At 44.4% G+C, this 17,626-nt stretch overlaps 1 protein-coding gene across 3 annotated transcripts in view; it reads right to left on the reverse strand.

Moving 5' to 3' along the window:
* Window positions 1-10,351: 10,351 nt before the first annotated feature.
* Window positions 10,352-17,626, reverse strand: part of ZNF423 (zinc finger protein 423) — a 225,833-nt gene continuing 218,558 nt past the window's right edge. For all 3 annotated transcript variants that reach the window (XM_058813410.1, XM_058813409.1, XM_058813411.1), the window contains one exon: window positions 10,352-10,966. In XM_058813410.1, the coding sequence (XP_058669393.1) occupies window positions 10,937-10,966 (30 nt within the window). In that variant the 3' untranslated portion in view covers window positions 10,352-10,936. The remainder of the gene's footprint in view (window positions 10,967-17,626) is intronic.

The following is a 17,626-nucleotide window of genomic DNA, read 5'->3' on the forward strand; positions in this document are numbered from 1 at the left end:
GGTGGGAACAGGTTCTTACCTCCCCACAAGAAGGTGAAGCTCAGCCAGTGTTTGCTATGTGCCTTGAGATCCTTGGAGGAAGGTATTATTTAAGGTGCAAAGCATTTCTATGGGAAACAAACAAAGCTCACTGAGTGCTGCGGTGACTTTTCTGCAGGCACTTTCACAGCGCGTGGCAGCCGGGGCTCCTTGTCCTGCGGCCGGGCTGGCCCTGCGGGGCTGTCACAGCCTCCCACTGCCGAGGAGCTCCCGACCCCTCCTGACCATTCCCTCTCATCCCCCGCAATGGGCACGGCTACCCCAGCGCCCTCCCAGCTCTCTCTGGAGGTAAAAGAGAAATTAAAGATTGTATCATCCAGGCACAAATTAAAATCTTTACTGGGAGAAACCTGGTAGAAAGTCTCAGAAGAGAATGAATTATGTATTTGAACACTTAAGATTTCCTTGCCTTTATTACAGCATGGGGTCTGAACTCTGCTTTCTTCCCTGCACTTTATTACATGGTTAGAAGTCCCGCAGTAGGAAACTTGCAGTTTGAATTTTGAAGCACCTATAGTGTCATACTTTTTATTTTAATATTTGTCACCAACAGTGCCGACAGATAAAAAGTGCTGGCTCCCCACAGCATGACACGCGGGATTTTCAATAGAGCTACACAATTGCTTTTGCTAAGTGCTTGCGGGGCTCTCAGTGCCAAATCCCGCAAATTGCTGCATTCAGGCCACTTTGCAGTGCCGTGCTAAGGCAGGGGATGCTAAAAGTTAGTTGGGACATATGCCTAAACTGATTTCTTTTTAAAATCCTAAGCAATTGTCTGAAGGCATTTCTGCAACACAATTCTATAATTGCAGCACTTTTGAGATGGTCAAAAATTTTGTATCACAATCCATTCTGTGCTTTGCATACCATTTTAGAAAAAAAAACAAACAAACAAACCACAAAACCTTCTCCCAGCACCAAAATTTGCTGACCAAGGAAGTCCCAGAAGCAATGGCACCAAGCATGGTGACATTCTATTTAGGATTACTACTTCTTCTTCTTCTCCCTTATTGCCTTTAATTTGTTCTTATCTTTAATTTATGAGTATATTGTTGTTCATATCCCAGCCCCAGGTCAGTATTATGGTGTAAATTATTTCATGTGCACAGCAACGCTAAATGTATAACATTTACACCTGAGGTATCAGGGGAGAATTTTGTATCTCCTGTTTTATTCACAGGTCAATTAAAAAGCTGATTAAACCCAAAAAGTCTATGATGATAATTGTTGGAAATAGACTGGGATGATAATTGGTTTAATGACTGCTAAAGGAGTCATTGGGATGTGTGTCTCTCAAGGAGCCTGAATGGCACTTTAAGAGCTTGATTCATCCTGGGTGTTGGTTGTTGACTTTAATGGTATTACTCAAAAATCTGATTTGGATCAACTTACAAAATATTGCAGACAAGACAAATAATTTTTAAAGCATGTCTCTGCTGAGCTTTGGTGTCTCCCTTGAACTATCCTATTCAATGTCAACTCCTCCAGTACAAATTCTGCCTGTACAGCTTGAAGTAGCTCTATAAGGTGGGAATCCACTGAAGGTTTTATGTTTTTATACTTTTTTTTTCCTAGCTTAGCAGGAAACAAATTCTATATAATAACTAGCAAATGTAGGCCGAGACCATCCTCTCTGCACAGGAAATTTCACTCAGAGGGTTGGACACCCAGTGAGGTCCTATTCACAGACATCTCTTTGTATTTTTCTGCCTGGAACCAAAGAAGGGGATTCATGCCAAAACCCTGCAGGATATGGAAATCTATCGGCTGTTCTGTGCTTCTGCATGTCTTTCAAAGTGGCTTCTGATTTGGGGAGCCCTAAATTAAGATCCATGGGCTTGGGGGGAGGGGGAGTTGGTTTTTTTTTTTAATAAGGACTCTAAACCTTCAATTCAAATAGCAGTCAGAAACACTCAGTACCTTTGAAAACCCCCTGACATTTCACTCCTCATACTGAGGACCCAGAACAGCAAAAATTTAGACCAAAATGATTTCTCTGGGTTAGTCAGTATTAGAGTATAGTGCAGAAGTCAGAAACCCCTTGCTGCTGGTTCTCAGCCTACTTGCACTGCCTAGGCTTGGAAAGGTTATAAGGTTATAAATCTTTCAGTGAAAACAATTCCTGCTTCATGCCATCAACATTTCCTAAAGACATCTGTGTAGGGCATCTCTAGAGGAGGCTCCCATTACCAGACCTATGCAGAAGAATAATGAGGAACTTGCATCCAGTTTGAAAGGCATTAATGAGTCTCTCTTGGATACAAAATATTTGTTCAACACCCTTATGGGCAGAGTAGCACAGAGTTGAGCTGGGGAGCTCTGCCTGAATAGCATCAACTGATAGGTCTCAGAAAAGCAACCACACACAGCTCTGCAGAGAAAGTTGGTTTTTCAGGCCCAATTTACAGCTCGGGTGCTTACTTGTGTCTGCAAAGATTGAGCGTGTATATTTCCAGCACCTACTTCTTTGTTTGTTCCAGTTGGGTTTCACACGCAATGGGGGTATTCTGGGTTCCTTAGTGGTTCTTCTCTAATTTTTTGTTTCTATTCTCAATAACATTTGGAAAAAAAAACAGGCAAATAAACCAAAACAAACCACAAAGAGGTAAAGATATATTGACTCTTTTTTCATCCTCCTCCCTTCAGACTTCTCTCACACACAAAAATATTTCAGGGTTTGGGGTCAGCTTGTTAAAAGTTTTTTGCTTTCCCACAGCTTGCTGCATCATTGATGCACAGTCAGGTTACCCAGATTACCTAAATTATCCAGATTACCAAGGACTCTGATCCTAGTGTGCCTGACATGTATGAACATTTAGCTCCTTGAAGCCAAGGGAAATGGTTGTGCACATATTTGCAGTGCAGCACAAAAGAAGATGTACTTTTCTGGCAGTTTCAAGAAAGGAGATGAGGTTGGTATATAATTTGATGAAATGAAACAAGAACTGGAAATACTCTGTGAAATGAGAAATGGAGGGCAGGGATGACTCTGGACTTAATTGGTATTTTATGCTCTATTATGGTGCTAAACCCCTCAGCAAGAGAAGGGGCATTGGCATTCCTGTTTGCAAGTACAAAACAAATCTTACCTGCCCTCTCAAGCCACACCAAACACAGCAGATTCTCCCATGGCAGACTTACTCCTGCCACTGTGTGAGCATTGGGAAACTCACAACCTGGTGGGCAGTGCAGGTGCCACTGCTGAGGGAGGGGAACATGGAAAAAGCAAAAAGAGACACCTGGAATTTGAAAAAAAATAACCCAGATAGCAAGGAATCAGATGAGAAGTATACACAACAGAGGGTCATCCCCAAAACTCTGGGTTTGCCTAGCAACAGAACAGGTGGTACAGCAGCCAGGGACAGAAATCATGGACATGGCTCCACTCAGCAGAGAGCTTTCCTGGCCCTGTGCTTGCACCCACACACCCCCTCAGCTTCAGCACTGAAACCAAAGTGGAAGATGGGATTTTATTTAAAGACCATTGTTCTTAGCATCATCACAAACACAATCAAGCCAGTTAGAAAGAGAGAGGCAAAGCTATTTAAACTCATGCACTGCATCCACTGGCTCTGACACAAGTCAGATGTTGCCCTCCTTCTCCTTTTGGACTATCCATTTCTCTTTCCATGCTCTGTATATGAGACCTTATTCTGACTTCAATCATGGTTTCATCTTCCAGGTTTCAGTGTTTAAGCATTTGAGGCTATATACTGTAATATAACATATAATGACATTGCATATCTATTGGGAATTATGCTACAGCTGACCAACTCTTAAGTTAGAAGCCCACTATGAAGACAAATGTTTCTGAGTCCTACTTTGGGTGAAACTCTGTCTTACTAATTAGCAACCCAAACTGTTTCTCCTACCTAAGCTAATGGAAGCTCTTGACCATTTAGCACCATTACAAAAGCATTAGCTGAACTCATTTGCACACTTCCTTAATGTTCTCTTCATCACAGGCTTACACTGACATACCTTGAATAAACCAGAAAACACACAGAAGAAGCACAGCATCTGTATTTATAGCTTTCATGCACAGAAGCCAATTTCTTGAGGAACAGTGCCTATAAATTGCAACTGGAAGAGGATGCACTTATTTATTGCATTGCTTCCAACCAGGGAAAAAAAATTCTCTCTCCCTTTCCTTTAAATTAAAGGCTTGGTGAGGAAGAGCCCAGCACCTCAGGGACACAGCTTCTGCACATGCAGTTTGGAGGGCTCGTTTTGCTCGCTCATTTGTTACCAGAGAAGGGGCCAGGTATCTGTTCCAGTCATGGAAAACTGAAGATACAGATTAAAAATAAAAATAAATTTTAAAAAATTAAGTTCAAAGCAAGATTTTAGTTGATCCGAAAAGATTTTGGGGCTAAAGGTTTTTTCAAGAGGGGATGCCTCATCTAGCAGGATTTCTCACACAGAGGGCTACCATGCACTCACTAACTCTCCAGTCTCTTCTTTTTGAGGATACCATCAGTGCTGTACAGGGCTTTAAACACCAACACGTACTTGGGAACATCAGGAGAGGCAAAATCCAGAAAAGCTGGTCTGTACATGTTCCCACAGCTCAGTAATACCCAGCACTGCCTCTCCACCCTGCCAGAGCAGCTTGACTGCACTGTGCTATACAGACAAAGCACTTAAGAGCCAAGTGGGGGTAAAACGGTGAAAACGCTGTCACAGCATCGCCTTACCCGGGGACATTGATGTCCCTAAAGCACTCAGCAGCAGGGTTGAAGCGTGATGTTTCTCACGGGGCGGCTGTGACACCCACAGATGTCACGGGGGAGAAAAACCCCACAGAGCCGAGCGCTGCCCGAGCCCCCGCAGCTCGCGTCCAGCACGGAGCTCACCCGCTCCAGAAAACAGAACCAAAGTTCCGATTTACAGAACCCAGGGAGCCGCCCCGAAGCGCCTCAGCGGCGCCCCCGCCGTGAGGGGAGGCCGAGGCGCGGCCCGGCGCGGGGACAATGGGGCCGTGAGGGAGCGGCCCTGCCGCGGGGACACAGATGGCCGCGGACGGCACAAGGACACAAAGGCAGGGGACAGCCGCGGGCAAGGGCAGGGCCGGCCGAGCGGGGCCCGACGAGGGGCAGCGCCGCACAGGGCCGGCCCCGGCCCCCTCCTCCTGGCCCCCCCAGGAAACGCTTCCCTTTTCCCGCAGCAAAGGGCAATCTCTGATGGCCGAACTGAGCTGGCTCTCGGGGCAGCGCACACCGCGCTCCTCTGGAGCTGCCTGAAAGGCGATCAGTCAATGTCTTGTCTCTCTCTCAGGGTGCTCCGTGTTTCTCATTTGGACACCTCCTGTCTCCCTCTGTTGCCTAATCTGCCAAGATGCTGCTTGGTGCTCCTTTTTGTCAGGAAAGTAACAATAATTCACAAATACACAGATCAAAAGGCATATTCTTCCACTTGCAGGAGAGGGACCTCACAGTTGTTAGGACAGCAGCAATGTAATAAAAACAGACAAAACTAAGAACAAAGCATTTCACAAGGGGCAAAAATGAGAAAAAAAGGAAAAAAGACAAAGCAATGAAGAGCGCACCATGCTCCTATCGGCTCCAAAGCCCCGTGGCTGCGGCAGCTCCCACCATCTGGGTTTCTGTGGCCGTACATGCATTGGGCCCTCATGCTCACAGCCAGGACAGCACTCGCTGGGGCCATTCTTGCCTGGCTGATCCCTGACAGCATTCCACAGGGACACAGCACCTCTGCCCAACCTAGACTGTGCTTCTGGAGGAGAGGGGATTGCAGAAACCTCCCTGCTTTAGGGTGTGAGCCAAAACACAGATATCACTTATGCAGACCACAGGAAAAATCTTCACTGTTCATACCAGAGAGTGATTTACACACTAAAAGCCTGATAAACACACCAAACCCCGTCTACTCTTAGACATTGGTCAGACAGAGTAACTTGTACACTTTGGACATGCAATGTGCAGATCTACAAGGCAGAATTTTCATTAACTCCACTGGGAGGCCAGTCAGGTTGTGGAGGAACATGCCCCTTGGCTCCCTGACTTTTCCCTGCTCAGTGGGTGATCTTGCCCAGTCCACTCCAAGATGTTCAGCACAAAGTGATCAGTCACCCACTCTCTCAAATGGTCCTCAAACATTTTTTGTCTGCCTTTCTTCTGGGAGGCAATTGGCTAAACATTGCTTTTTCCAAGATTTTGAGGCACCAGACTGGGAGCAGTGATCCTTACTGAAGGTGATGGATCAGAAAAGAACATACACAAGCATCAAGTAGAACACAAATGTGTAAAGCTTACTTCTTGACTAAGTATCTCCATGTGTTTTGGATGTGTCGGTTTGTAGTGAAACTAAATGCAAAGATCATTCAGTGCATGAGGGCTGGTAGAGTAGACTGCTACAAATACAAGTCCTTTGTTAATCTAGTGTTTATATGAATTTATATTTCAGTATTTTTCTAAACATGAAGATATTAAACTGTATGACATTTCATTACAGATTTAGAATTATTCATTATCTCCAACACTGCACTGGTCCTAATACCACTGGGATCATAAAGTGACATTTTGCCTAAAGCCCATCCTCAGCCAGAATTTCAGCAATTCTGGTTTGCACTGTAAGTGATCCACATTGTCCACACCTTGAACAGCCTGTGGGAGCCCCTGTCTACACCACCACACAGGAGCTGCAAGTTACACAGATAGGCAGGGAAACATCCAGGGATTATGGAAAGGCTCTCCAGCCTGTTTTCAATGTGTCATAGCTATTGAAATATAGCTGCCTTTGGAGCCCAACATTTCTGACTGTTTTCCAAATGCCCCTTCAGCAGCACTTCTTGGCCACTAAGAAAAAGGGGGTGAAACCTCAGACATGTACCAGAAGCTGTGATATTATCTTCTTTCTACCTGCAGTTAGGCTCTGTTTTCCCTAGGAGCTTTTAACGGATACAGGAACTATATACTACCCTGGCAAAGCACTCCCTGGTGTGATTGCAACTATGGCAGCAAAGCTGTTTTGTACCAGTGCCGGGCTGCTCTGCTCCTACTCCCCTGTGGCACCAGCAGCACAGGAAACACCAGACAAAGGCCCCACGTTGTGCTGCAGAGCTCTGCCCCCCAGAGCCCTGCCTGGCAAGGTTCCAGGCTCTCAAAAACAGACTCAGACACCAATCCTGCACCCTGGCATAGGCTAAGGATCACCTCTGTGAGCTGTAGGTGTCCAGTGTGTCACAGATACAGCTCCATGGCAGGAACAGAAAAGTGGGCAGCTCTCCCTCTGCTTCTTTGCAGTAGCTTTCACCCCCACAACCGAAACTGGATTTTTTTGGCCCCTAAGAAAGCAGTTATCAAGGCAGCACCATCCCTTACCATGTAATGATGACTGTTCGTATTGGCCTGGTTATCTCAAAAATAGCACAAAATAACCCAGTAGATTCATGGCAAGCCTTCTGCACATTCCCCCATATTGTCTTAGGAAAGAAATATATTTAAGAAGTGGCATTGATCCTTTGGTGTTCAAATACTACCAAAACACTAGAGGAGCAGAAGAGAACCACAGCTATTTTTCCCAGATGTGGGGGCACAGTCCAGCCCCTTTCTCCAACCTGACTTGGGCTGCTCATGAGTGAGGCTCAGATACCAAAAGAGATGAAGAAGATGGAGGAGGACCCCAGCCCTCACTCAGCCTCTTACCTGTCACAGCACATTTTGCTGTTGAGACAGCCACAACACACAGAGTATCACCACACAATAGCAGAAGGCTTTGAGCACTCACCTATGTAGAGTAACACCATGCCACCTCAGAAGGCTGCAAGCATCTGCCCTGCTTATTCTTTAGCCCAGCCTTTTATCCCCTCCTGTTGATGCATTGCACCTGTGTGCCCCTCACTGTCAATGCCCTGCACCTGTGTGCCCCTCACTGTCAATGCCCTGCACCTGTGTGCCCCTCATTGTCAATGCCCTGCACCTGTGTGCCCCTCACTGTTAATGCATTGCACCTGTGTGTCCTTCATTGCTAATGCCCTGCCCCTGTGTGCCCCTCATGGTTCATGCCCTGCCCCTGTGTGCCCTCTGCTCCCTTTGGTGGTTGCTCAGTGCCCCTGGGCACTCCATGGCTCATTGCTGTCAGTGCTGCTCACCTGCTGCTCACAGCTGCAGCTCATTGGGGATGAGGCTGGGCCAGCCCCAGTCCCAATTACCACAAGCTGGGTACCTACAGTTACCTTTCAAAGGCCGGGTGGAAAACCAAGCTATCCTTTTACTCTGACCCTGCCCATGGCATGGTCAGGGTTTAGGACATGTGAAACATGAGCTTAAGCACTGCTTGGCACAGCTGGGCTGAGCAGGTTCCCAGCACCCTAACCCATGCCCACATTCCCACTAACATGGGGAATATATGCAGTTACAAACAGGATCCCCACGTGGGGAGCTCCCCATCTCAGCACAGTGACTGTGCACCTCCTTTTAACTACTCAGCAGGGAGATGCTCAGACAAAGGCATGAGCTTCAGTACAGCACTACTAAGGCAGCTCCCCGAGCTGCATGGAAACACCAGTTCAGCTCTTGGGATTCACAATGCAGTACCTTTTCCTGAAGGTAGAAACCTATGTCTTTTTCATTTCTGAAGGCTTGCCCAGAAGTGATCCAGCATAATTTCAAACCAGTGTCAGGCAAAAAGCCTCCTTTTTCAATATCTGCATTGTAAGAACCTGCTACCTTTCTTTGGCATGGAGAAGATGGCACTTGAGTTCTTTCCATAGCAGCTGCTGTACATTCCCAGGTTTTCTTGCAAAGGCATGAAAGTCTGTGAGCCTGTGCTGCAGGACACTTTCCCATTTCCCATCTTAAAGCAATAAAATTGAGTTAGGAACATCCTTCTATTATGAACAGGAATAATGAATTGGTGATTTCATTAAGTAATTTTTCAGCCCGTAAACATCTGTTCTGTGGTTTAGAGAGAAATAATCGGGTTGAAAGTTAATGCTCTTCTCTAGAAAGAGATCATTTCAGTGTGATTTTGATGAAGAAACATTGAGCTAAGAATAGTCTAGATGCAAACAGAACTGTCCTCTTTGGAATTAAGAAAAGTCATTCCTAGTTTTGCTATATTAGGGTTCGTAAATTTATCACAAGCCACATTTGAGCCTAAACTCTGACTGTCCATTCTAGCAATGTTATTTCAGCAGAATAAAAACCATCAATCATTTGTCTCAAACAGGACATTCTTTTTTTGTTTGGGGAAATATGTAACTTTTCTTAAGTTAGGACTGCTTTGGTGCTTTCTGCTGTAAGGATGACCCTACTTGAGTTGTGCCTGAAGTTGTGCTTCGATTGTAGCCTTCCCGTACTGTTCTGAAGGAACCGTGTGTGTGCAACAGCACTGTCAACATCAACAGGGATCTAAATTGTTGAAAACATGGGCTGCAGCATCAACAAGCTATGCCACCCTTGCACTTGTAAAAAAGCTCAGTATATAAACTAATTTAGGCATTGACTATCTGTCCATGAAAACATATTTCCTACAAAATATCACTTACATGCTCCAAGCCCAGACATGGCCCAATGACAACAAGTTGTGCTTTAGTTCAGTGCAGCCATTTTGAAAGGCTCTGACTGTGCATGTTCCCATGCCAGTCTTGCAAAGCCTTGTACTTTGTGGGAATGGGTAACCCCATCATTTCAGCTGTCACAACTGCTGAATATTTATGATGATTATGATTCACTCAAGCTGGAGACACCAGGAGAACTACATCTTTCTAACTTTCCAGAGGTGTCCATGGTCCTTAAAATGACTGTTTCCCTGACCTCCTTACCATAAGATAAGTTAAAAAAGAGTAAAAGAAAGCCTGGCAATTGGCTCTGTTGGCACTTACACAGAGCTACAATACCTGGGAGTCTGGCGTGGGTAAAATATCCTACCACGGTCTGCAAGGCCTGATCCAATATCTGCGCATTTGTATACAATGCAGAAACTATTTTTTTTGTATTAAAACAAAGAAGTACAGACATATGGGCAAGGCAGCTATAGGTCTGGTTCTTCTATTCTTGCTGAAAATTTTAAAATATTAATGAGCATTATAAGCTAGCAATACCTTTTCATAGTACATGTTCTTACCTCACGTCAACCTACCGTGAAGCCAGGGAGGCACATCCAGAAGCAAACACAATACCAGACACAGAACCATGGCTTTTGCTTTCCCTCCTCCTGGGCTGCAGAGTGCTCTGTGCCATCAGGTGAGTGATCACTGAGATTCAGCCACCCCAGCAGCAGCAGCAATGCAGGGGGCACTGACAGACAGACAAGCTCTGACGCTAAGCTCATGTATTCCCTTTATTGAACTGTACTAGTTATTGCAATCAGATTAAGTCACATTTATAAAGCAGACCATCCAGTTGCACTGAAACCGATTATATTCATTACATAGTTTTAATCACTGTCCGGTGAACTGGCAAATCCAATCAAAGCATTAGTCTTTAATTAAAAAATTAAAAAGAAATATTCAGACAATAGCCAAGCAATCACATCACAATGCACAGTTACCTAAAATTGCAATTAAAAAGCAGTTAACAAAAAAGAAAAAAATCACACCTAATCTTTAACTATCAATATAATACAAGAAGCAACAAAGGGCAACAGCATCAAAGCAGATTTATCTAACACTATAAATTCAGTCAGAAGCAGAAGCTCTAAAGTACACTAGCTGAAGCAGGACAATAAAAAATACTGAGCATGGAATACTTTTAATCTCTCCCATTAATATTCATTTCCAGCTGCTTATAATAGCAGCGCCTCATGGCCAAATCATTAGAGTTTTACATCTGGGTTGCAAATGACACTTTGATTGGATGTAATGTTCAAATGGTCCTCCCCACTGTGCCACCGTCAAGTCTTCTGCAGAGAGGTGTCCTGTAGTGCCAGTGGCTCACTGTGCGTGCTGGCTCAATGTGTGGTTCTGGAAAGACGAAAAAAGGAGACATGCATGAGGGGCAGAATAATAGAAAGCATGCCCATACCCTCCCACTCAGTACCATTTATGCAGAGCTCAACATAAAAGCTTCTCAGTTATTACAAAACAAAATGCAATAAAGAAAAAGTACTCATAAGTAACAGCTGCCAATATGACATATTTGCTTTGTTCTGACAGATCTGTTAATGCTGGCATGAACTTAGAAAAAAAATGCGACAAGCCAAGTATAGTCATGAAGGTTTCCTTTTTTTTTTTTGCTTCTTTCAATACATATAAAGAAAATGGTAACTTCATGGGCAAAAAAACTGCCTTTAGGGATTCCCTTCACTGTAACAATTAAAAAAATAAAAATCGGAATTGTGAGGGAACCCTTGCCATATTTTATTCTTTTATTCTCACTCGTACCGGGTGCAAGCACTGGCAGCAAGAGACACCAGATTGTGACACACACTTCTCAGTCCAAGAAATACTTCGGCAATAACAGCTGAACCGCCAGCTCAGGCACCAGGGTAATATTCCCAGCAGAAAAAAGGCTGGACATGTAACCCAGAAGTTAAATCTCTTTAAAGAATGTACTTTTCTCTATACATTTCTTTCAGCAGTTTAGAGTCTCTTTTGTTCCCTTTTTTCCTTTTGGTAGATTTGTAATAGCCTCAATGTCATCACAGTATCTCACATCAGAGGATGCTGACCTGTCTTGCCATTTTGTGTAGGAGCCAATAAATCCTGGATCCAACCTCGGAAGCGTATTTTTAGAGCAGTACCAATTCACCCACATTTTGTGTTCTGACAAAACCCCAGTCTTACACATAAGCCTAGCTTTATTTGTATGATTATCCAATTATTTGAGAAACTAGAGAAGTCGTTCATGGTGAGGTTTTCTTGAGCTGAGCCCCCAGCATCCCCAAATATAAAAATTCATTTGTGCTATTTCAAGCCTAAGCAATTTCCCTAGTCTCCATCTGCCTAATAACAGAGCCGGGCAAGTCCGCCAGCTTGAAGAATAAGTTTTTAAACACAAAATGAATTTTGAATCTAATTATTTATTTACAGTAATAAAGCTTTAAAATAAAGTAAGATATTTTAACTTTTCATAAATCATCTGGTCCTTCTATGCTATTCCATAGCTGATCACATCGTGATCAGGATAAAAGAGCAATCATGCGCTTTTACATGCTTTATCCAGAGATGACATCTCCCTGATGGAGATCGTCCGTGGAAGGAGCTGGTAGGCGGCGGGCGGTGCGGGCCGGCGGCGGTGACCCCGTTTGCGGCAGAGCGGAGCGGCTTGGCCCGTTTGTGGCACTCCCAGGCCGTGACCGCCAGGTGTCAGAAGCGCTGCTGAGCTCCGAGCCACGGCCGGAGCTCTGAACCACGGCCGCAGCTCCGAACCACGGCCGCAGCTCCGAACCACGGCCGCAGCTCCGAACCACGGCCGCAGCTCCGAACCACGGCCGCAGCTCCCGAACCACCGCCGGAGCTCCGAACCACGGCCGCAGCTCCCGAACCACCGCCGGAGCTCCGAACCACGGCCGCAGCTCCCGAACCACCGCCGGAGCTCCCGGGCGGCGGGAGCGGGGCAGCAGCACGGATGGAGCCCCTGCGAACGAAATCCCAGCTGGGAAATCATAAAGTCCCTGGTCAGCATAGCACCGGCCCTCTCAGACACCCCTGACACTGAATATGCAGAACCACAAATCAGAAATTAGCGAATTGACGGCTGGAACTGCTTTGCTTTTAGACAATTTAACACCACCAAACACAAAATTCAATAGATTTTTCCTTTGATATACATGGAAATTTTCCTGGCCTTAAGAAGGAGTGACCTTTGCAGTGCTGGGTGTTATTCTCAAGTCTAACAATGACTTTATGGAGGAGGATGGATGGAGCCCTGCACACACAATAGCAGCACTGACAAGAAGCTTGCCCACTAAACCTAGCTGGGGAAGCATGAAAATGTGAAAGAATACACAGGCTCCTCTGTGCTCATACACTCCTCAGCATTTTAACAATAGCCATTCCTTGTGCACTTCATTACGGTTCTATTTTTAGGTCATCCTGAATATCAATAAAAAACCCAAAAGGTTTACCATCTTCAAATTGAAAGAAGGGCTATTCATGGTAGACAAATCCATACTTAGTTAGGCAGTGTCATTTAAAAGATAATGCACAATCAGCACTGGATGCATGACGCACAGCCTACAGTCAGGGAACATGATTTCAAACTTGTGTGGCTGCTGCATTGATTACACCAGGCAGGTCAATAAAGGAATGGTATGTGGCTCTAAATCTGATAATGAAGCTTTTATTGGGAGCCCTCCCTTCTCAAACATCAGCTAATAACATGTTCTGAACATTCCCAATACAAGAAATACACTGGGTTTGGGATCAGAATTTGTCAAAGGAACAAACAGATTGTACTCAAATACTGCAGCCATTTAGAGCTGGGTCAGGCAGGAGCTGAGAAATCAGCTGTGCCATAGGGCTAGGAGTTAAAAAATTACATTTTTCATATGCAAATCTTTATTTTGTCTTAGTATCTTGGGAATGTACCATTTATTCCCCAGGTATGCATTAATGACAATCAATATGCTGGCTAGTGCCTGGACCATGCAGTTAATAGATAGAGCCAGGTTTTACACAGGGCCTCACAAACAGGTCTGTAATGCCTATGGACACGATGCCTGTGTGCTCTGCATCCTTCCCCTGCCTTTCTGAGCACATCCTGCTCAAGCCATGGCACAAGTGCCAAGTCCTGCACACCCAGGCACCAGTGAACACTGGGTGAAGGCTAAATAACCACTACTGTGTGTGTTTGAAAGTCCCATGAGAACCTCTCTGTATCCTCTGCAACCCATATAGGTTTCTCACATACTGAAATGTATTTCAAAACATGCCTTCCAAAAAACTTGTCTACTATTACTAGTAATTGTAATTTCTTATCTTCTTGCTTCTACTCCTTGTGCCCTGAGCATCTGCAGCTCATTAGAATTGTGCTTTGTAGATGTCAGAAAGCATCTCACCCATTCAGGGCTTATGTCTCTTCTCTCACATGTGTGTATTCTATATTTGACCCATGGTTTTTCAAATACCTTTGTTAGGCACTTTTTTGTGTGCCCAGACACAGAAAATTCTCCTGGCTGATCAGACTTTTGGAGTAATTGAAAATCAAGTATTAAGAATGCCCTGTGCACAGGAACAGTTTTGACCCCAGTGGAGCCACTGGGCTGTTCCAAGCAGCAGAAGGAAATCATGAAGACCACAAGGAAGCAAGTGCTTAGAAACATGTGATACTACAGGAGTGCTGCTACCTAAGCAGCCTAAGGAAACTTCACCCACCTTTCCAGCAGGAGGGTGGGCTGGCTGAAAACAGCTCAGGTGTGATTTATCAACTCCAGAAATTATAGTTAAAAATAAAAAAGCCTTAATGGTTGTTTCCAGAGGAAAACAGAGCAGCCACAAAAATGGAGGCCCTCCAGGAACACTCCTGTGTGTGTGCACATGCCTAGCAGCTCCAAGGCCATCCATACACGTGCCCGTCTGGGGCCAGCAGGAGGCACGACATCATTTGGAAGCTGAACAGGAAAAATGGTTCTTCCCAGCTCCTGTTAGACCCCCTGGTTTCCGCACAGCTCACAGCTGATACCCCACTGAATACATCATTCTGAGACATTATTGCAGCTGGAAAACTCTACAGCAGCACTAAGTCACCTGTCAAGATCAAGTAAGTCACAGCTTATTTATAGGATAAGGTTGGAAAATCTCTTCTTTTCTTAATAATCATGCAAAATGGATAGCAATTCCATTAGCTATGTCAGTGGGAAAAATGCAACTACCCCAAGTCTCGGGGCTGTTGCAGTGTTTAAGTGGAATTTTCTACTGGCTGCACAATCCTCAAATGAACCATTTATGGAAGTGTCTGTGATCAAGGAACTGGCTGATGGGTTTTGCAGGAAATAAAAAGATTTCAAAGAATGGTTAATTATTGTCCATGTAGATATTGATTGTTCTCCAGATCTTCCCTGGAGACACCCCCTGCCTGCCCTCTGGATGCAGATCAAGCCATTTGTGCAGGACATCCACAATGAATATTTCTCTGTTTTTTTAACATGCATGAATATGAAAACACTGGCATGACAATCTCCATTTTCAGAGCTCTGTGTCAAGAAGGAAAGCATCAGGTTTGAAAGATGATCACTAACAACAGTTCAAAGAACTCTTACAAGCTATATAAAGATTGAGAGAAAAAACACACAAAAAGCAGCACATGATGGAGCGAAGCTCCAAGCCAGGCAGTCAAGCTGGGAGTCTCCCACCCTGCAACAACACTCACTGCCAACAAGTCACAGGTGTACTACACAGGAGCAGGTGAAAAAAATAAAATGCAACTGTGAGGGGTGTGATAATGGTTTGGGGCCATAACACATCCAGTCTACAGTGCCATTGTGCATCTGTTATGGATTTAGACATTTTCTATCAGCCATTTACAAATACACTGTCTATATGCATGAGCACATACCCCTAAAAGACCATATGTTATAGAAAGGTTAAGAAATGGCCTAACAAGGCTGGTGATACCCCACCCCCAGGTAAAATTCATAAGCTTTCTGCAGTGTTACACAGAGACTGGGACTCTGATGAAAGGCTACAAAGCCTCTCCCCCCTTCCAAATGCCACTGAAATGAACAGAAACCATTCCTAAAATAATTTCAATATGAATTATGGAGATAATAGATTCATGTGACAATTGGCCAACATGAAAATGAACTGGTAATTAGCCATTGGGTGATCATTAATCCCAATATTTTTTCCTCAGGGTGTGGGGGGGCCTCCAGACCCAGGTAAGAGCCCAGATATTTTCTTTCTGCCTCTCCCCACCTCTGTTCAGGCTTCTATCACCCCTTCACTGTCGGATCCTAAGCCCAGAGATTGGGGTCATTGCTGGGAACCACTGGGTCTGTGTGTCTCTTCCTCCCCATTCCCTCTCGTTTTCCCTTTACTGAGCAGGGAAACAAGAGAAGTGATGCCTCCACTGACTGCCAACATGCACAGCTTGCCAGACAAAAACTAAACCTCAGATTCAGGCACTGACTTGAAGCAAAGGTTTGTCTCACATTTGAACATATATATAAAAAAAGACACAACAAAACCTCCAAATTGCTACAAACAGAAGCTAGAGTGTCTAAATATTTATGAAATACCATCTGCATCAATCTTTTTTCAGTGTTTTGCATCTTTTGAATTCAAACTGGTCCAAAAATAAATCTCTCAGCTGTTATTGCTCATTACATATCCATAAGCATACACATGTATGTGCACAGGTACTATTTCCCTTTAACAGCAATCCATAAAGATAAAAATCTTTATGCCTTGACTTTATAAAAGGATTACTTTAGGCAGAGGACACAAGATGACCTGTGCTTTAACCATTGGAGATTATGCTCTCTACAGAAAGCTGTGAGCCTTAAATTGGTGCTGCTCTAATCCTAAACTGGAGAGGCATTCAAGGGATGCCATGACCCAGAAGAGCAAGAGGGGAAAAAAAAAATTTAAAAAAAAAGTCACACTGAAGGAGGAGGGTGGGAAAGGAAAGAGAAAGTGGAAAAGAAAGAAAGGAGAGCAAGCTTGCTTTATAGGGTAAAGTGTTTATTTTAAATTTTAATTTCTGGTTTGTACTTTCCCTTTCCTATCAGACTCTAAAGAAAAATCACCTTTGCACCCCCTTGCAGTTTGTATGTGCTTATTTTTAGAACTGTTTGACAATTATCCAAGGGTCTAAGACTAACAGATGGCCTGTCTTAAAGCCTCATATGTTCACTAGTTTGCACTTCTGACAAACAGTAAATGTACTCAAGAGTGTGCCATAAACAGGGCTGAATGAATACTCAGAACACAATTTAGTTAATACACTTCATTAAAACTGATAGTAGTAACCAATGTTTCCCATAAAACCAGGTGTTAATTGCCCTTCCAGTTGTTTCAGGTAACTTATGCAGTGACATTTATATGTTTAGATCATAGTTTTTCAGGCAGCACAATACTACTTCTTTCCTTTCCCTTGGTATTTCACCCACTACATAAAATGCTTGTAACAAGTGAACTCCAAGTTATCATGGTATGCAATAAAAAAAAAAAATTGTCAGGCAAGACAGGTTCACATGTCCCTTCTTTATTTGAAGAGTCCCTTGAAATGGAGGTAGAGGCAAACGAAAGGTGGCACATCCTTTGTGAAAGGCACCGGCTGCCTGTGTTACGGCTGCCTTCATCTCTGAGCATCTGATAACTTGCCATTCGTCAGTCAGTCCCTGTGTCAGCACACTTTGAGATGGCACTTCAACAAATGCAGGTAGAAAGCTGTCCTTTACAAGTTATTGAACCAGGGAAAAAAAAATCATTTTGAGTGTCTAAGAAAATATGCCTGGAGGTTTGGTGTCTGCTGAAAAGCGAAGTTGCCCGTTTCCAATGGAAATAGCTGCCTCTGAGTTACTCTGATGCTTGCACGTGATTACTCCAGGGGTAAATGCACCTTTCACTGGTGCTGGGACACACAAACGCTCATCCACTCATCTGTGCCGGGACTGAGCCTCTCTAGGGGTTTCTGTACCCACCAGGGAGGATGAGGACCTCCCTCAGTGCCTGCTCACC

Source organism: Ammospiza caudacuta, chromosome 13, assembly GCF_027887145.1.
Source record: "Ammospiza caudacuta isolate bAmmCau1 chromosome 13, bAmmCau1.pri, whole genome shotgun sequence".
Lineage (NCBI taxonomy): Eukaryota > Metazoa > Chordata > Aves > Passeriformes > Passerellidae > Ammospiza > Ammospiza caudacuta.